Below are 22,399 nucleotides of genomic sequence, written 5' to 3' on the forward strand. Positions count from 1 at the left end.
TCACGCAAAATCTAGTCTTCTTAGATCTTTTGCCACTCCTTGGCGCAATCAAGCTATTTTTGTATGTTTGTATAAATGTGTGCGAAATTAATAAAATAAATAAATTTGTATTTAATTATTATTGTATTGCATGTTGTTTATGTGTATGTGTTCTCTACCTGAAATCTAATCTTGTCTAGCTTCATTGTCTTTTTTTATCGCCTCCTCCAGTGTCAGAGTGATTTAGATTGACGTACGTACTGGAAAGTCAAGCGGTTCTTTATCAGGTTGGACGTGCTGCACACCAATTATGTTTTTAAATACCGCTTCATTATGTGAAAAATTAACCATGGGATTCTTTTTGGTGAGATGGGTTTTGGCACAAACGATGAAGACTATAAAATATTACTGTGACATACATTCTCAACGACGTGTGGATACGATGACGTCAGTCGGTGATATTTTTAGAACAATTTCAACCTTGATAGTGGATAGTAGGATAAACAGTCGCGTCGACCGGACGGAGGCATAAATTGAAATTATAAAAAGGACAAAGGCAAGTGTAATAAAGTAACCCTTGAACAATAATTGTCATAATTCGGGAACAAAGCACCCTCTTTTGTCATCAACAACCAAAAAGATCATTTTTTTGCGGATTGCCTCTGATTGATCTGATTATCTATATTTCACATCAAATCAATAAAAGATTCCTTCTTTTATTTTGACCTTATTTATTTTTTGGGGGATTTAAAAAAACCATTTAGGATTATTTTACCTTGAAGATGTTATCTCTAACTGATAAATTAGAACTTGCGCGGTTGGAACAAGTAACGTATACGTACGTACGTATACATACGTACGTATTATCATTATTTGTCTAGTCTTGACATGCAAGAATTGTTCATAAAGATAATGAAGTATACGTGAACATAAATTGTATAGCAAATAAATTATGTTATATGCTTATTTACCGTGAAAACTGTTTGCCCAGATTTTAGCGTTCGACTTAAAAACATTTATTCATGAATGGAACTCCTTTCTTGAGGTACACCTTATGAAACAGCTTGTATGACGGTAGTAAATTCTTTCTTTGTGAATATTTAATTCTATAAGCCGAATTTTAACGTGCAAATATTGTGTATTTTGTTACTCGATGTTGTTTCTCTCCACATACGACAATATTTCCCCAGTATCATATAGGGGAATTCCCCGTAAGCCAGTGTCACGTGTATCATCGGCATGTGATGTGGGTTAGTAAGTAAGTAATATTCATTGCTTTCCACAGACATCACAATTTATGAAACAGATAAAATATGAAGGAAAATAAATACATAGAACAATACAAACAAAGGCTTGAGAAAACATGGAAAGCAGCAGCAGGGGATAACATGGAAAGCAGCAGCAGGGGATAACATGGAAAGCAGCAGCAGGGGATAACATGGAAAGCAGCAGGGGATAACATGGAAAGCAGCAGCAGGGGATAACATGGAAAGCAGCAGCAGGGGATAACATGGAAAGCAGCAGCAGGGGATAACATGGAAAGCAGCAGCAGGGGATAACATGGAAAGCAGCAGCAGGGGATAACATGGAAAGCAGCAGCAGGGGATAACATGGAAAGCAGCAGCAGGGGATAACATGGAAAGCAGCAGCAGGGGATAACATGGAAAGCAGCAGCAGGGGATAACATGGAAAGCAGCAGGGGATAACATGGAAAGCAGCAGCAGGGGATAACATGGAAAGCAGCAGCAGGGGATAACATGGAAAGCAGCAGCAGGGGATAACATGGAAAGCAGCAGGGGATAACATGGAAAGCAGCAGGGGATAACATGGAAAGCAGCAGGGGATAACATGGAAAGCAGCAGGGGATAACATGGAAAGCAGCAGAGGATAACATGGAAAGCAGCAGCAGGGGATAACATGGAAAGCAGCAGGGGATAACATGGAAAGCAGCAGGGGATAACATGGAAAGCAGCAGCAGGGGATAACATGGAAAGCAGCAGGGAATAACATGGAAAGCAGCAGGGGATAACATGGAAAGCAGCAGCAGGGGATAACATGGAAAGCAGCAGCAGGGGATAACATGGAAAGCAGCAGGGGATAACATGGAAAGCAGCAGCAGGGGATAACATGGAAAGCAGCAGGGGATAACATGGAAAGCAGCAGGGGATAACATGGAAAGCAGCAGCAGGGGATAACATGGAAAGCAGCAGGGGATAACATGGAAAGCAGCAGCAGGGGATAACATGGAAAGCAGCAGCAGGGGATAACATGGAAAGCAGCAGGGGATAACATGGAAAGCAGCAGCAGGGGATAACATGGAAAGCAGCAGCAGGGGATAACATGGAAAGCAGCAGCAGGGGATAACATGGAAAGCAGCAGCAGGGGATAACATGGAAAGCAGCAGCAGGGGATAACATGGAAAGCAGCAGCAGGGGATAACATGGAAAGCAGCAGCAGGGGATAACATGGAAAGCAGCAGCAGGGGATAACATGGAAAGCAGCAGCAGGGGATAACATGGAAAGCAGCAGGGGATAACATGGAAAGCAGCAGCAGGGGATAACATGGAAAGCAGCAGCAGGGGATAACATGGAAAGCAGCAGGGGATAACATGGAAAGCAGCAGCAGGGGATAACATGGAAAGCAGCAGGGGATAACATGGAAAGCAGCAGCAGGGGATAACATGGAAAGCAGCAGCAGGGGATAACATGGAAAGCAGCAGCAGGGGATAACATGGAAAGCAGCAGCAGGGGATAACATGGAAAGCAGCAGCAGGGGATAACATGGAAAGCAGCAGCAGGGGATAACATGGAAAGCAGCAGCAGGGGATAACATGGAAAGCAGCAGCAGGGGATAACATGCAGAGGATAACATGGAAAGCAGCAGGGGATAACATGGAAAGCAGCAGCAGGGGATAACATGGAAAGCAGCAGCAGGGGATAACATGGAAAGCAGCATGGGATAACCATTTAAGCACAAAGGCTTGTTTCCAAAGGGGTCCCAAAGTAAGTTAGATTTTATGTGATATGTTTCAATAAAGATTACAAAGTTATTATTAATAGATTCTCCATTTATTTCATTATTATCTTAATAAAACACCAAATAACAGCTTTCAGAAAAAAAAGTATACTTTCTCAATTCATTATGATCTATATTTATAACTAAATGATAAATAGTTATCATGATTGGTAGTACGGGGCGCCGTTCGAGACATTACTAATTTTGTCTGCACCCCGTATGGTAGATGTTGACAATGATTGCATGCTGGTTGGCATAGATATAAAATACAGTACGGACACTGGAAGATCACCAATATGTGGAACACATGTAATGTACTAAATAAGAAGATAATTCAACTCTTACAAAGTATTTTAAAATTGAGTTAAAAAAGATTAAACGAATTAATTCTAAATGTCACAATACTGTATTGGTATGTAATTGTGTGATTCATTTGTTACTACTACTATAATGTATTAAATAAGCATCAATTTAATCTGCTACTATTTCTTTCAAAAACAGAGATGTTCCCTTATTCAACTTATTTTTTCAAACAATATACACAAACGACACCTACAAATATATTTTAAATGTGGGCAACGTTAAACTTTAAAATTAATCAAATCTCTTAATATTATTTTCTTTAATAAAAGCTTGGTAGAACATCTGCATGTTTATATTTAAAATTCATTTTTTAAAACATTTCATTTTCTTTTTAAATATTTACACATTACAATATTATAATGATATTCTTCTCATAATAAGAAACACAGAATTATTTTCAATAATTATTTGCTTTTTTGAGAATAACCTGTTTGTCCAAAATTCAAAATCAAAAGTTGCATTGTACTTGACACACTGCGTCTCACAACACTTCTCGTAATGCTGTCCACACACTAATATCTTACTTTGACACACTGCGTCTCACAAACACTTCTCGTAATGCTGTCCACACACTAATATCTTACTTTGACAATACGAACATACTGTAATATCTCTCACTTCCATACAAAAATTCATTTTTACAACTTTTTCAGCACATAAATAAAGTATTCTTGTTACATTAAAGTATCATTGTCTAGTTTTTACAACCACTCTGGTGCTGGCTGACCTAGTCTAGTTGGCCTCATTCTAGAATAGTAGGTAGCCAACATTGGTTTTATTTCCTCTGCATTCTTTTGTCGACTATCCTGTATTTTAGGCGGCGGTGGTCTAAAACTAAACAAGGCAGATGCCAGGCAGCCTTTAGTGGGAGCAGTATCCCCTCCTGGTAAAGTCATTATTACAGTGCAAACTGTAGCAAGATCATCAAAGGTTGGCTCTATGGTAATGAAAGAAGGAGGTTGCTGAAAAAAAAAAAAGAGTTACGAGTCATAATCTGAAGTCATACGTATTCAACAGCGAGCAACTCGCCAATTACTGCATGGATAAACAAGTCGCAAATCTTTTAAGGTTTATTCTGTGGTAATGATTGAATGCTCAAAAGAATAAAATTCTGCATAAAACTAACCTTATTTGGTTGGAGTGGAAGTTGATTTGTTTCTCCGCCACGCGACCGATGGTTTCTAGATTTACGCTGACGATTACGTTTTTGATCGATCATCACAAAAGCATAACCAAAAGGTCTACTTCGTCTGTTTTCCATCTCCAGAGTTTGTCTTTGAAATCTTCGTCGATTATCATGCCATAATTTGATCTTCCAAACCACAACACACAAAGACAATAGAATGAAGAACGATGAAAAGAATACAGAAAAGAATACAAACAGATCGATATGAGGTTTAGTTGTTTTTCTGAGTTTCAGCACTGCCTTTGTAGACAAATATGATGAAGAATCACCTTTAGATAAGAATACTATAAAATAGCGAGGTTTAATTCTAGGTTGAAAATGTATCACAAGTCGATCTCTCACATTGTTAATTCTGACAAGAAACTTTGAGTATTTTATATAAACAAAGTTGTTGATTCCATCTGCTGTAACTTCATAATACCTATAAAATACTTCATTTTGATATGAAACTGTTTTGTTACTGATGTCCCGTTTGACATCAACCAAGGATGTATTATAGTAAACTTTGGAAGCATCGTTGGTGTTCAAATGTACAACTTTCGTTGAGCGACGTCTTTGAATTTCAAATCCATAGTTGTGTAGCTTGACACTGTCGTTGATGTGAATAACACGTCTTGACGCGTCTTCAGTCAGTGTTTTAATTAGGAACTCATTGCTGGCTATAAACATGTCAAATTCGCCATGTGACACTTGGATATCAGTGAACAAATTCTGATCAGATTTACCATCAATGTAAAAAAAAGAAGGCCTTCCTATAGGCAGCTCTGCTGATTCTGGACTGCAATCTGTAATATCATAATCTGTACAAAGACAAACATCACAATATGTTTTATGTCAAACAAAAGCATATTTTTATCATAACCATTATTATTTATTACTTCATAGTGCCACACGATAACAAAATACATAAACAAATAAGTAAAATACTTACTACCTTCAGTAGGACAGAATTTTTTATCATGCTGTAATAGTTTATAACATGGCTGCCCTAGGCTTGGAAACCCATGAAATCCAACCATACACTTTGCACACTTAAAAAAATGTAAATTATTATTATAATTTGCCATATAAGGTACCATGCTTAATACACAGTGATGTTTCGTATATAGTAAGAATATATTTTGTTGAGAGTAAACGATTAGACCAACCTGCTGATGTAGTTTAGTTTCTTCAGGATCTGTTGTGGTATTATTACGACAAGCCTCACGATCAACTTCACCTGATTCTGCATCGCATGTATCACAGTTTCCATTACAAATACACTTTACACATTTGTGCTTTCCACCTTTCACTTTTTGCTTGAAATATCCCGCCTTACATTTCTCACATTTTTCACCTTCTGAGTTGTTTTGACAATTTATGCAGACTGTCGACTAATAACAACATTTTAAAAGCATTATAACTTATCACAGTGAATATATACAGTTGAAGCTACTGTAAGCACATAGGGTCCAGGAAAAGGTGGCCATCAATGGCGGTGTTGCAAGCATGCAGTTTCTGTAGAGTTTATTGAATGTAAACTAAATACTATGCTTACCTCATTATCATGAATACATTCATCAGAGTTGCCGTTACAATGTGAACTGCAACTTTTACAAGCTCCTCCATTTACTGGGTTGCCAACATAATTAGGTATACAATATTGACATTGAGGACCCTTTAGAAAGACAAATTGGTATTAGTGAATAATGTGCTTTATATATCTATTGAATAAAAACAACTAGACTAATATACTAATACAATGTCACATCACAAACTAACTAGTAATTTCCAAAACGTCCAACATTATAAACTTTAAAAAGAAACCAATCTAATAAAAAAAAGCAATCCATTTGACTAACCATTGTAAAGTCCTGGCAATCTGTACATTTAGAAAGCTTATTAACTGTTAGACAATCACTATGTCCATTACAAGCACATTTCGTGTTGCAATCTCCACCCAGATATCCAAATGCACACCTGCATTCATTCTTCTCACAACCAGGTGATGTACACTTAGTACAAACTCCTCCATTCTTGCACGGTGGATCACACTGAGGCACGCAACCATTATGAATTCTAAAATTAAGACAACAAACTGAAAATTAGTAAACACTACCTCATGAACATACACATATGATGATACATTTCTATTTATTAGAAGCATTTGAAGCAATTGATTCTACAATTAAAGAGCTTGCGACAAAAAAAACTAGGTCAGGTCAACCGATGTGTCAAGATCAGTCTGGACCCAGAAACCATTAAACATTCATGCACACAATGGCATATTCTAATGTCGCACATCAATAGCTCCCTATTGTGTCACACTTACTCTCCAGTACAGTTGTAGCCAGATTGGCATTCACACTCATAATGTTCAGGTGTGTCCTTACAATCCTCACATGAAAAACAAGCATGATGGCCGTTCAGACACTCATTTTCTGGTGGACATTTAAAGTAATGCCATTCTTCATCTAATGAACTTGTGTCCTTATTTGATTGTTGAGTTAAGCATCTGCCATTCTGTGAACCATAAACAGCTCCTTTTAAGCACACCCCAACGCCATCGACACCTGGTTTAGAGCACCATCCACACCCAGACTCTTGTAAACAATGCCGGCAACGTGTCTTAACACTACAAGGATCACTGGCCTCAGGTGGACAAGATGCAACATTGTCAATAAAATCACCACAAAGTCCATTAATGCAATGAAGATGGATATATGTTGGTGACATGCACTGTAAAAAAAGTATTTACATGTAACTAAAAATGTATACTTTTAATTTTAACACTGCTTATGTACTATAAGGTGAATGTTATGTTAAAATAAGTCAGATATTTGATTTTCTGGCTTTTTCTATGGTTTGATATGATTGTGTAAAGTATCAAATGCAATCAAATCTCCCAATCAGACTCGGTGAAAACCAGAAACCCAAAACTAGACTTTTTGAAACGTCCAAAAGGTTCCAAATTCACCATTATAAACACATTCATTAGGCCAGCCTAATAAGGGTGTGTGGTATTGGGAGAGTTGACAAGATGAATACGTATGTTGAAATAACCAAGATATTGGATCCTGTGCTAGCCTAATAAGGGTGTGTGGTATTGGGAGAGTTGACAAGATGAATACGTATGTTGAAATAACCAAGATATTGGATCCTGTGCTAGCCTAATAAGGGTGTGTGGTATTGGGAGAGTTGACAAGATGAATACGTATGTTGAAATAACCAAGATATTGGATCCTGTGCTAGCCTAATAAGGGTGTGTGGTATTGGGAGAGTTGACAAGATGAATACGTATGTTGAAATAACCAAGATATTGGATCCTGTGCTAGCCTAATAAGGGTGTGTGGTATTGGGAGAGTTGACAAGATGAATACGTATGTTGAATTAACCAAGATATTGGATCCTGTGCTAGCCTAATAAGGGTGTGTGGTATTGGGAGAGTTGACAAGATGAATACGTATGTTGAATTAACCAAGATATTGGATCCTGTGCTTTGATTATGTACAACAAATTATGAACACATAGATTACCAGATTCAGGTTAGTGCTCCAAACGCAAGACTCCCAACCACTATCAGAACCTGCTTTATGTAGACACTGTCGGCATGACTCGTTTTGTAGACATGGTTCAGGGCACGTTGATGTATATTGGCTTGGTTGCTTTTTAATATCATCTGGTGCATTCGTGAAAATGTTTTCATGATAACAATTCCATGCATATGAATGCAACGGATTCATATGATTTCTATTTTCACCTAATAAAAGTTAAATGATCACACTGTTTAGATAAGTAGAATTAATGAAGTAGAGAAAGAAAGAAACTTAAAAGTTAAATGATCACACTGTTTAGATAAGTAGAATTAATGAAATAGAGAAAGAAAGAAACTTAAAAGTTAAATGATCACACTGTTTAGATAAGTAGAATTAATGAAGTAGAGAAAGAAAGAAACTTTTTAGAATCTAGATCATTAAATTAAAACATGCTGTAAACATCCTGAATGCTTAAAAAAAATGAGTATTTACTTAGCCTCAGTACATGGTTTGTCCATATACAATTAAGATCATGACACTGGCTACATGTTGAGGCAGCACATTTTGATTCAGGACAATCAACATCACGTAGAATAGCATGTTCTGTTCTACACATCATGGTATCATCGCATTCCTCATCAATACTAATGCACTGCCCCTTAGGGCAATATGTGCACCATTTGCATGTCTACAAACAAACAAAATTATACATTTATACTACTTTACATCAAACATCAGGAAAGACATACACAATGTGCTACGTTTAATCATACTTTTATCATAAATGTACATATATTTTTGACTTTGTTATTTTACTGTTTTTACAAGTTTTATAGAATTTTTTATGCATGTTTTAACCTTTTATTTTCTATAAACAGGACCACATGTAAAACAAGTGATACATCTATACCTGATAAAACATGTAAAACAAGTGATACATCTATACCTGATAAAACATGTAAAACAAGTGATACATCTATACCTGATAAAACATGTAAAACAAGTGATACATCTATACCTGATAAAACATGTAAAACAAGTGATACATCTATACCTGATAAAACATGTAAAACAAGTGATACATCTATACCTGATAAAACATGTAAAACAAGTGATACATCTATACCTGATAAAACATGTAAAACAAGTGATACATCTATACCTGATAAAACATGTAAAACAAGTGATACATCTATACCTGATAAAACATGTAAAACAAGTGATACATCTATACCTGATAAAACATGTAAAACAAGTGATACATCTATACCTGATAAAACATGTAAAACAAGTGATACATCTATACCTGATAAAACATGTAAAACAAGTGATACATCTATACCTGATAAAACATGTAAAACAAGTGATACATCTATACCTGATAAAACATGTAAAACAAGTGATACATCTATACCTGATATGTTTTATCCTGTATAAATATGTTTAAATAAATAAAATAAGTAAATAATCATTGTCACAAGTGATACATCTATACCTGATATGTTTTTATCCTGTATAAATAGGTTTAAATAAATAAAATAAGTAAATAATCATTGTCACAAGTGATACATCTATACCTGATATGTTTTTATCCTGTATAAATAGGTTTAAATAAATAAAACAAGTAAATAATCATTGTCACAAGTGATACATCTATACCTGATATGTTTTTATCCTGTATAAATAGGTTTAAATAAATAAAATAAGTAAATAATCATTGTCACAAGTGATACATCTATACCTGATATGTTTTATCCTGTATAAATATGTTTAAATAAATAAAATAAGTAAATAATCATTGTCACAAGTGATACAGCTATACCTGATATGTTTTTATCCTGTATAAATAGGTTTAAATAAATAAAATAAGTAAATAATCATTGTCACAAGTGATACATCTATACCTGATATGTTTTTATCCTGTATAAATATGTTTAAATAAATAAAATAAGTAAATAATCATTGTCACAAGTGATACATCTATACCTGATATGTTTTATCCTGTATAAATATGTTTAAATAAATAAAATAAGTAAATAATCATTGTCACAAGTGATACATCTATACCTGATATGTTTTATCCTGTATAAATAGGTTTAAATAAATAAAATAAGTAAATAATCATTGTCACAAGTGATACATCTATACCTGATATGTTTTATCCTGTATAAATAGGTTTAAATAAATAAAATAAGTAATAATCATTGTCACAAGTGATACATCTATACCTGATATGTTTTTATCCTGTATAAATAGGTTTAAATAAATAAAATAAGTAATAATCATTGTCACAAGTGATACATCTATACCTGATATGTTTTATCCTGTATAAATAGGTTTAAATAAATAAAATAAGTAATAATCATTGTCACAAGTGATACATCTATACCTGATATGTTTTATCCTGTATAAATAGGTTTAAATAAATAAAATAAGTAATAATCATTGTCACAAGTGATACATCTATACCTGATATGTTTTTATCCTGTATAAATAGGTTTAAATAAATAAAATAAGTAAATAATCATTGTCACAAGTGATACATCTATACCTGATATGTTTTATCCTGTATAAATAGGTTTAAATAAATAAAATAAGTAATAATCATTGTCACAAGTGATACATCTATACCTGATATGTTTTTATCCTGTATAAATAGGTTTAAATAAATAAAATAAGTAAATAATCATTGTCACAAGTGATACATCTATACCTGATATGTTTTATCCTGTATAAATAGGTTTAAATAAATAAAATAAGTAATAATCATTGTCACAAGTGATACATCTATACCTGATATGTTTTTATCCTGTATAAATAGGTTTAAATAAATAAAATAAGTAAATAATCATTGTCACAAGTGATACATCTATACCTGATATGTTTTTATCCTGTATAAATAGGTTTAAATAAATAAAATAAGTAAATAATCATTGTCACAGGGCTAGCTTCACACTATTTAGAAGCACCATCCTTAATAGTATTCTACTACTTTTATAAATCTTACTATGTCAGATAAGATAATAAATTAATAATCCCACCTTGTTTGCACTGGGAAATGATGGGTATTTAGGAACACACTCTGCACATGATGTTGCTAAGCTACAAGTACGGTCCTGTAGTCGTTGTTGGTTGCATAGATCACGTCCAAATGAATCTCCTCCGGATTGGCAACTGAATGGAAAAGGAAAGGTTAGATTATAAGGCAAGAAAGTAGCAGGAGCCAACCTACCATTTATCTACAAACTAAAAACTTAGGATCACATGATAAATGGTCTTATACCTTTTGGGCTCACTAGCTGATTGGCTATTGTAACAGTAGATTTGATTTTTTGAATCATCACAAACAGAACATCCAGGTCGTTCATAACAGCCATCCCTTGTTGTTTCTAACGAACAAAGATCAGTAGGAAGATCAAGTGCTACAATAGACCCATATGATATTCCTGTTTGTCCTCCATACACATAAATACGATTTCCTATAGCAACAATTGCCTGATCTTTGCTGATAAATGGTGTCTCCCCTACTGAGTATTCTGGAAAATAATAGTAATAATCAAAACAAATATTTCAGAATTACATGGCCGTTAAGATATATAACTGCATTATAATCTCTTTATAAGGAGCAAACATACAATTGAACCAAACAAACCTGTTAGGTTAACCCACTGGTTACACATATACCTATAGGCGAGTATGGAGTATGTTAATTTTAATTTGTCATCGACACCACCTAATACAATCATGTTATCCTGAATGCTAATGGCTGAATGGAACAGATGAGGTGACAGCTGAAATACAAAAGATACAATAATTACTTAATAAACTATAAAGGTTTGCTGTTTGTAGAACATTGTGTGTAAGAGGATTAACATTCTCAAATTCTAGACAATAAAGATGCCACAAGCTATCAGCCATCAGACAAGCAAACAATATACATTTTTATATCATTTTGTGTAATTTGTTGTATTAAACCTTCTAAATGCAGAGAGATGGCCAGCTTACATTCTGAAATATAAAACGCATAAAAGAGGAAATATAACAATAAAACTATTAACTTACAGAATCTTCATTTGGAAGGATACTCCAATGTTTTGATGGAATATTGAACACATACAGAAGATCTGATATTTCAGTTTGGTTAACTCGGAATATGTATCCACCAAAAACATAGAGGGCTTGAGTGTTCTCATCGTAAACTGTAGTGTGACCATATACACCTTAGAAATCAATATGAATTCATTTATATCACAATATAAGATAAAAGAAAGTTGATAAAAACATCAGCAGACTGTCTATAAATGGATTCCAGAACTGACTTAAGGCTAAGTTGGCTGACTTAAGGCTAAGTTGGCTTACTTAAGTTTGCTTACTTCAGTTGGCTTACTTAAGTTGGCTTACTTATATAATTAGATGAGTTGAAATGTATATTGCACAATATCATAGGAGTAGAATATGAAGAAACTAATTAAAACACACACAAATGAAATATGTATTTTATTACCAGTAGGAGATATTCCTGTTGTAGGAACCTTCCTCCAGGAATGACTGCGTACTACACACTTCCAGGTATCATGGTTAAGGCCATGTTCAGGGGAATACCCTCCTATCAAGATTAGATATCCAGGGGAAGATCCTCCTATTTTTGTAAGTGTATGACCTGCAACTGCTGGTGGTGCATTGTCAAACTATTAAGATAATAAGCAGATATATGCACTTGTTAATTAAACCACAAAAGTACTTCAAAAATGTAAATAATGACAACAAATGTACATTACTACATGGAAAATATTGATGATATAGGATTACATGAACAATTTACACTGGCTATTTACACTGGCTATTTACACTGGCTATTTATACTTACATGCAGGTTGAGACTAAGAGAGAACAAAGGATAAGAAAGTGAGAGAGAGTACCTTAGGTAAAACACGATTTGTTAAAAGTTGATGGATTCTCTGAAGTTTGGATGCAAGAAAGATAAGAAAGATTTGTACAACATAAGAAGCACTGCATACAGGAATGATGCAAGTACTACATGTATAAGAACCATGTAAGCACAACATACAAGGACTACATTATACAGTATGTAGCAACACCACTTTAAGAACCCCATGTAAGCACAACATACAAGGACTACTTTATACAGTATGTAGCAACACCACTTTAAGAACCCCATGTAAGCACAACATACAAGGACTACTTTATACAGTATGTAGCAACACCACTTTAAGAACCCCATGTAAGCACAACATACAAGGACTACATTATACAGTATGTAGCAACACCACTTTAAGAACCCCATGTAAGCACAACATACAAGGACTACATTATATACAGTATGTAGCAACACCACTTTAAGAACCCCATGTAAGCATACATGACCACATAATCATTGGTACTTACAGATTCTAAATTCCACAATTTAGTTTCAATATCAAAAATCCACATATCATCAAACACTTTACTGTAATCTTCACCTCCAAAAATCACCATCTTGTTGCCGTAGTAACATGCAGCAGTATGTCCCCTCGGAGAAGGTTTTAAAGACGTCGAAGGTTGTTGTTTTTTCCATTCACGTGAGCTGGTATTGAAGCTGTAAATAACATACAATTGTCTTTGAGTAAAAGTAGGTTATCTATCTCAGTCAAGTCAAATTATTTCTTTTTCAAAACAACATTTTTAAATATAAATAATAAAGAGGCAAAAACTCTGAAAGCAGAAAAAGGAAAGCCACTTAAGAAAAACATTTTAATCAAATTAATGTTTAATTTAAAATGCAGAACACAAAAAAAAATCAGGATAGAAAAACAAGAAATCTTGAAACATTACAAAGAAGATTATTAAACGTTTAAAAAACGATAAGTGTGTAGGGCATTTTAATACTGGGTCAAGTGTAGTTAAAATTACCTCCAAATATCATTCATAAATCCATGTTGCATAGAGAAACCACCAAAAATGATGAGATTGCCGTCAGGTGTCTTCAGCATGACATGACTATCACGTCCACAAGGGTAGTCTTGCCCACAAATCTTGGCATTGGGCAACATGTCAGGGTCAAATATTGTAGTCCATACAACAGTTTTATTATCAATGCCTTGATTACAAGATACTCCACCAAAACCAGCATCACAAACACACAAACCTAGAGCCTGTAATCAAACATGTAAATTGAATGAAACACTCAGATATCCCATGCAGCAAAACATATTCATTCGGAATGAATTCACACTATAAATTGCTTACCTCATTACAAACGCCATGCCTGCTACATTGATTTGGACAAATCTTCATTTCACACATATTGCCATGGAAACCCTCTTTACAAACACATTCCCCATTTACACATTTTCTGTTACCATAGCAATTTTTAGGGCATGAATGTACTTGAAAAAGGGCTTTAAAACCGTATGTCTCACTGTCTGTAGATGGTCTTGTTTTATAGAGTACTGTTAAGATACCTAAAATACAAGTACAATTAGGTCGGTGTTCATTCATTAATAAAATGTTCAGTTATTATTTTAGCTAATTCTAAATATAAATGTCATTGTACATTTTTACACAAGATTAGTAAGAATAACAAGATGTACAATAAATATAAGTAAAAACAAGATTAGTATTATTTACCTGAATAGGCAGTTACTGTTAAATGCTGTGGTAAACCTTCACCACAAAACTTTCCAAGTATTTTACCGTGAGTGCCACTCACGTTCAGTGCCATGCCGTCATACACCGTCACAAACTCAAGCTAAAATAGATAAAATAATCACGTCATAAACTATGACTCAATTCAAGAATGAAATAACCAGACAATTGTTTGTGTCATATTGAAGTAAAATAGATTAAAATTGTTAAACATAGTATAAACCAATATAGAGAAATGAGTGCAATTAAGATACAAATTGTAAACAAAAAGAAAAAAAAAACATATTATTGCTTGTGTTTATTTAGACAACATACCCTGCAGTCAATGTTGATATCTTTCTGCATTGTAAATGAGATAGTAGGAACAGCCAATGGTTGGGTGACCTCTTGTTGTACACTCTCAAACACACTCAATACCATCAAACAATAATTTACTTCTTCTGGCCATAATCTTGATTTATGAGGTTGATTTGATGTAATACCACCGCTGCTGATATTAGTCAGAAGAATTCGTCCACTACATGGTATGTAACAGGACCCACCATTCCTACAATTAAAATAATGAATAAGTCCACTACATGGTATGTAACAGGACCCACCATTCCTACAATTAAAATAATGAATAAGTCCACTACATAGTATGTAACAGGACCCACCATTCCTACAATTAAAATAATGAATAAGTCCACTACATGGTATGTAACAGGACCCACCATTCCTACAATTAAAATAATGAATAAGTCCACTACATGGTATGTAACAGGACCCACCATTCCTACAATTAAAATAATTAATAAGTCCACTACATGGTATGTAACAGGACCCACCATTCCTACAATTAAAATAATGAATAAGTCCACTACATGGTATGTAACAGGACCCACCATTCCTACAATTAAAATAATGAATAAGTCCACTACATGGTATGTAACAGGACCCACCATTCCTACAATTAAAATAATTAATAAGTCCACTACATGGTATGTAACAGGACCCACCATTCCTACAATTAAAATAATGAACAAGTCCACTACATGGTATGTAATGGGACCCACCATTCCTACAATTAAAATAATGAATAAGTCCACTACATGGTATGTAACGGGACCCACCATTCCTACAATTAAAATAATGAATAAGTCCACTACATGGTATGTAACAGGACCCACCATTCCTACAATTAAAATAATGAATAAATCCACTACATGGTATGTAACAGGACCCATCATTCCTACAATTAAAATAATGAATAAATCCACTACATGGTATGTAACAGGACCCACCATTCCTACAATTAAAATAATGAATAAGTCCACTACATGGTATGTAACAGGACCCACCATTCCTACAATTAAAATAATGAATAAGTCCACTACATGGTATGTAACAGGACCCACCATTCCTACAATTAAAATAATGAATAAATCCATTACATGGTATGTAACAGGACCCACCATTCCTACAATTAAAATAATGAATAAGTCCACTACATGGTATGTAACAGGACCCATCATTCCTACAATTAAAATAATGAATAAGTCCACTACATGGTATGTAACAGGACCCATCATTCCTACAATTAAAATAATGAATAAATCCACTACATGGTATGTAACAGGACCCACCATTCCTACAATTAAAATAATGAATAAGTCCACTACATGGTATGTAACAGGACCCACCATTCCTACAATTAAAATAATGAATAAGTCCACTACATGATATGTAACAGGACCCTCCATTCCTACAATTAAAATAATGAATAAGTCCACTACATGGTATGTAACAGGACCCACCATTCCAACAATTAAAATAATGAATAAGTCCACTACATGGTATGTAACAGGACCCAGCATTCCTACAATTAAAATAATGAATAAGTCCACTACATGGTATGTAACAGGACCCACCATTCCTACAATTAAAATAATGAATAAGTCCACTACATGGTATGTAACAGGACCCACCATTCCTACAATTAAAATAATGAATAAGTCCACTACATGGTATGTAACAGGACCCACCATTCCTACAATTAAAATAATGAATAAGTCCACTACATGGTATGTAACAGGACCCACCATTCCTACAATTAAAATAATGAATAAGTCCACTACATGGTATGTAACAGGACCCACCATTCCTACAATTAAAATAATTAATAAGTCCACTACATGGTATGTAACAGGACCCACCATTCCTACAATTAAAATAATGAATAAGTCCACTACATGGTATGTAACAGGACCCACCATTCCTACAATTAAAATAATGAATAAGTCCACTACATGGTATGTAACAGGACCCACCATTCCTACAATTAAAATAATGAATAAGTCCACTACATGGTATGTAACAGGACCCACCATTCCTACAATTAAAATAATGAATAAATCCACTACATGGTATGTAACAGGACCCACCATTCCTACAATTAAAATAATGAATAAGTCCACTACATGGTATGTAACAGGACCCATCATTCCTACAATTAAAATAATGAATAAATCCACTACATGGTATGTAACAGGACCCACCATTCCTACAATTAAAATAATGAATAAGTCCACTACATGGTATGTAACAGGACCCACCATTCCTACAATTAAAATAATGAATAAGTCCACTACATGGTATGTAACAGGACCCACCATTCCTACAATTAAAATAATGAATAAATCCACTACATGGTATGTAACAGGGCCCACCATTCCTACAATTAAAATAATGAATAAGTCCACTACATGGTATGTAACAGGACCCACCATTCCTACAATTAAAATAATGAATAAGTCCACTACATGGTATGTAACAGGACCCACCATTCCTACAATTAAAATAATGAATAAGTCCACTACATGGTATGTAACAGGACCCACCATTCCTACAATTAAAATAATGAATAAGTCCACTACATGGTATGTAACAGGACCCACCATTCCTACAATTAAAATAATGAATAAGTCCACTACATGGTATGTAACAGGACCCACCATTCCTACAATTAAAATAATGAATAAATCCACTACATGGTATGTAACAGGACCCACCATTCCTACAATTAAAATAATGAATAAGTCCACTACATGGTATGTAACAGGACCCACCATTCCTACAATTAAAATAATGAATAAATCCACTACATGGTATGTAACAGGACCCACCATTCCTACAATTAAAATAATGAATAAGTCCACTACATGGTATGTAACAGGACCCACCATTCCTACAATTAAAATAATGAATAAATCCACTACATGGTATGTAACAGGACCCACCACTCCTACAATTAAAATAATGAATAAGTCCACTACATGGTATGTAACAGGACCCACCATTCCTACAATTAAAATAATTAATAAGTCCACTACATGGTATGTAACAGGACCCACCATTCCTACAATTAAAATAATGAATAAGTCCACTACATGGTATGTAACAGGACCCATCCATCATTCCTACAATTAAAATAATGAATAAGTCCACTACATGGTATGTAACAGGACCCACCATTCCTACAATTAAAATAATGAATAAGTCCACTACATGGTATGTAACAAGACCCACCATTCCTACAATTAAAATAATGAATAAGTCCACTACATGGTATGTAACAGGACCCACCATTCCTACAATTAAAATAATGAATAAGTCCACTACATGGTATGTAACAGGACCCACCATTCCTACAATTAAAATAATGAATAAGTCCACTACATGGTATGTAACAGGACCCACCATTCCTACAATTAAAATAATTAATAAGTCCACTACATGGTATGTAACAGGACCCACCATTCCTACAATTAAAATAATGAATAAATCCACTACATGGTATGTAACAGGACCCACCATTCCTACAATTAAAATAATGAATAAGTCCACTACATGGTATGTAACAGGATCCACCATTCCTACAATTAAAATAATGAATAAATCCACTACATGGTATGTAACAGGACCCACTATTCCTACAATTAAAATAATGAATAAGTCCACTACATGGTATGTAACAGGACCCACCATTCCTACAATTAAAATAATGAATAAGTCCACTACATGGTATGTAACAGGACCCACCATTCCTACAATTAAAATAATGAATAAGTCCACTACATGGTATGTAACAGGACCCACCATTCCTACAATTAAAAATAATGAATAAGTCCACTACATGGTATGTAACAGGACCCACCATTCCTACAATTAAAATAATGAATAAAACAATTCATTCAAATACATACAACTAAACTAAAATTCATTATCCAAAAACATTGATTTAAACTTAAATACAACTAGAAGTTAAAACATACAGTTATGAACAACTATTTGGTTACAGTTCTATTCTTCTTCCTACCTACTGTATGGCCCTGACTAATACACTGTACAGTAAGTCTCATTACAGTTCTATTCTTCTTGCTACCTACTGTATGGCCCTGACTAATACATTGTACAGTAAGTCTCATTACAGTTCTATTCTTCTTCCTACCTACTGTATGGCCCTGACTAATACATTGTAGAGTAAGTCTCATTACAGTTCTATTCTTCTTCCTACCTACTGTATGGCCCTGACTAATACATTGTAGAGTAAGTCTCATTACAGTTCTATTCTTCTTCCTACCTACTGTATGGCCCTGACTAATACACTGTACAGTAAGTCTCATTACAGTTCTATTCTTCTTCCTACCTACTGTATGGCCCTGACTAATACATTGTACAGTAAGTCTCATTACAGTTCTATTCTTCTTCCTACCTACTGTATGGCCCTGACTAATACATTGTACAGTAAGTCTCATTACAGTTCTATTCTTCTTTCTACCTACTGTATGGCCCTGACTAATACATTGTACAGTAAGTCTCATTACAGTTCTATTCTTCTTCCTACCTACTGTATGGCCCTGACTAATACATTGTACAGTAAGTCTCATTACAGTTCTATTCTTCTTGCTACCTACTGTATGGCCCTGACTAATACATTGTACAGTAAGTCTCATTACAGTTCTATTCTTCTTCCTACCTACTGTATGGCCCTGACTAATACATTGTACAGTAAGTCTCATTACAGTTCTATTCTTCTTGCTACCTACTGTATGGCCCTGACTAATACATTGTACAGTAAGTCTCATTACAGTTCTATTCTTCTTCCTACCTACTGTATGGCCCTGACTAATACATTGTACAGTAAGTCTCATTACAGTTCTATTCTTCTTGCTACCTACTGTATGGCCCTGACTAATACATTGTACAGTAAGTCTCATTACAGTTCTATTCTTCTTCCTACCTACTGTATGGCCCTGACTAATACATTGTACAGTAAGTCTCATTACAGTTCTATTCTTCTTGCTACCTACTGTATGGCCCTGACTAATACATTGTAGAGTAAGTCTCATTACAGTTCTATTCTTCTTCCTACCTACTGTATAGCCCTGACTAATACATTGTACAGTAAGTCTCATTACAGTTCTATTCTTCTTCCTACCTACTGTATGGCCCTGACTAATACATTGTACAGTAAGTCTCATTACAGTTCTATTCTTCTTCCTACCTACTGTATGGCCCTGACTAATACATTGTACAGTAAGTCTCATTACAGTTCTATTCTTCTTCCTACCTACTGTATGGCCCTGACTAATACATTGTAGAGTAAGTCTCATTACAGTTCTATTCTTCTTGCTACCTACTGTATGGCCCTGACTAATACATTGTACAGTAAGTCTCATTACAGTTCTATTCTTCTTCCTACCTACTGTATGGCCCTGACTAATACATTGTACAGTAAGTCTCATTACAGTTCTATTCTTCTTTCTACCTACTGTATGGCCCTGACTAATACATTGTAGAGTAAGTCTCATTACAGTTCTATTCTTCTTCCTACCTACTGTATGGCCCTGACTAATACATTGTAGAGTAAGTCTCATTAATGTTCTATTCTTCTTGCTACCTACTGTATGGCCCTGACTAATACATTGTACAGTAAGTCTCATTACAGTTCTATTCTTCTTGCTACCTACTGTATGGCCCTGACTAATACATTGTAGAGTAAGTCTCATTACAGTTCTATTCTTCTTCCTACCTACTGTATGGCCCTGACTAATACATTGTACAGTAAGTCTCATTACAGTTCTATTCTTCTTCCTACCTACTGTATGGCCCTGACTAATACATTGTACAGTAAGTCTCATTACAGTTCTATTCTTCTTCCTACCTACTGTATGGCCCTGACTAATACATTGTAGAGTAAGTCTCATTACAGTTCTATTCTTCTTCCTACCTACTGTATGGCCCTGACTAATACATTGTACAGTAAGTCTCATTACAGTTCTATTCTTCTTCCTACCTACTGTATGGCCCTGACTAATACATTGTACAGTAAGTCTCATTACAGTTCTATTCTTCTTGCTACCTACTGTATGGCCCTGACTAATACATTGTAGAGTAAGTCTCATTACAGTTCTATTCTTCTTCCTACCTACTGTATGGCCCTGACTAATACATTGTAGAGAAGTCTCATTACAGTTCTATTCTTCTTCCTACCTACTGTATGGCCCTGACTAATACATTGTAGAGTAAGTCTCATTACAGTTCTATTCTTCTTGCTACCTACTGTATGGCCCTGACTAATACATTGTAGAGTAAGTCTCATTACAGTTCTATTCTTCTTCCTACCTACTGTATGGCCCTGACTAATACATTGTACAGTAAGTCTCATTACAGTTCTATTCTTCTTCCTACCTACTGTATGGCCCTGACTAATACATTGTAGAGTAAGTCTCATTACAGTTCTATTCTTCTTCCTACCTACTGTATGGCCCTGACTAATACATTGTACAGTAAGTCTCATTACAGTTCTATTCTTCTTCCTACCTACTGTATGGCCCTGACTAATACATTGTACAGTAAGTCTCATTACAGTTCTATTCTTCTTGCTACCTACTGTATGGCCCTGACTAATACACTGTACAGTAAGTCTCATTACAGTTCTATTCTTCTTCCTACCTACTGTATGGCCCTGACTAATACATTGTACAGTAAGTCTCATTACAGTTCTATTCTTCTTCCTACCTACTGTATGGCCCTGACTAATACATTGTACAGTAAGTCTCATTACAGTTCTATTCTTCTTCCTACCTACTGTATGGCCCTGACTAATACATTGTACAGTAAGTCTCATTACAGTTCTATTCTTCTTCCTACCTACTGTATGGCCCTGACTAATACATTGTACAGTAAGTCTCATTACAGTTCTATTCTTCTTCCTACCTACTGTATGGCCCTGACTAATACATTGTACAGTAAGTCTCATTACAGTTCTATTCTTCTTCCTACCTACTGTATGGCCCTGACTAATACATTGTAGAGTAAGTCTCATTACAGTTCTATTCTTCTTCCTACCTACTGTATGGCCCTGACTAATACATTGTACAGTAAGTCTCATTACAGTTCTATTCTTCTTGCTACCTACTGTATGGCCCTGACTAATACATTGTAGAGTAAGTCTCATTACAGTTCTATTCTTCTTGCTACCTACTGTATGGCCCTGACTAATACATTGTACAGTAAGTCTCATTACAGTTCTATTCTTCTTGCTACCTACTGTATGGCCCTGACTAATACATTGTAGAGTAAGTCTCATTACAGTTCTATTCTTCTTCCTACCTACTGTATGGCCCTGACTAATACATTGTAGAGTAAGTC

General features: G+C 34.8%; 1 protein-coding gene across 1 annotated transcript in view; it reads right to left on the reverse strand.

Moving 5' to 3' along the window:
- Window positions 1-3,016: 3,016 nt before the first annotated feature.
- Window positions 3,017-22,399, reverse strand: part of LOC140057016 (multiple epidermal growth factor-like domains protein 8) — a 37,461-nt gene continuing 18,078 nt past the window's right edge. Inside the window, exons 23-42 of the mRNA XM_072102549.1 lie at window positions 15,361-15,365; window positions 15,020-15,251; window positions 14,687-14,807; window positions 14,306-14,520; window positions 13,970-14,211; window positions 13,466-13,655; window positions 12,564-12,747; window positions 12,122-12,279; window positions 11,712-11,850; window positions 11,343-11,595; window positions 11,101-11,233; window positions 8,552-8,747; window positions 8,060-8,283; window positions 6,856-7,262; window positions 6,386-6,602; window positions 6,082-6,201; window positions 5,693-5,917; window positions 5,479-5,575; window positions 4,485-5,344; window positions 3,017-4,320 (exon numbers count right to left, since the gene is read on the reverse strand). Of these exons, the coding sequence (XP_071958650.1) occupies window positions 4,060-4,320; window positions 4,485-5,344; window positions 5,479-5,575; window positions 5,693-5,917; window positions 6,082-6,201; window positions 6,386-6,602; window positions 6,856-7,262; window positions 8,060-8,283; window positions 8,552-8,747; window positions 11,101-11,233; window positions 11,343-11,595; window positions 11,712-11,850; window positions 12,122-12,279; window positions 12,564-12,747; window positions 13,466-13,655; window positions 13,970-14,211; window positions 14,306-14,520; window positions 14,687-14,807; window positions 15,020-15,251; window positions 15,361-15,365 (4,479 nt within the window). The 3' untranslated portion in view covers window positions 3,017-4,059. The remainder of the gene's footprint in view (window positions 4,321-4,484; window positions 5,345-5,478; window positions 5,576-5,692; window positions 5,918-6,081; window positions 6,202-6,385; window positions 6,603-6,855; window positions 7,263-8,059; window positions 8,284-8,551; window positions 8,748-11,100; window positions 11,234-11,342; window positions 11,596-11,711; window positions 11,851-12,121; window positions 12,280-12,563; window positions 12,748-13,465; window positions 13,656-13,969; window positions 14,212-14,305; window positions 14,521-14,686; window positions 14,808-15,019; window positions 15,252-15,360; window positions 15,366-22,399) is intronic.

The sequence above is a fragment of the Antedon mediterranea genome, chromosome 8 (assembly GCF_964355755.1).
Source record: "Antedon mediterranea chromosome 8, ecAntMedi1.1, whole genome shotgun sequence".
NCBI classification, from domain to species: domain Eukaryota; kingdom Metazoa; phylum Echinodermata; class Crinoidea; order Comatulida; family Antedonidae; genus Antedon; species Antedon mediterranea.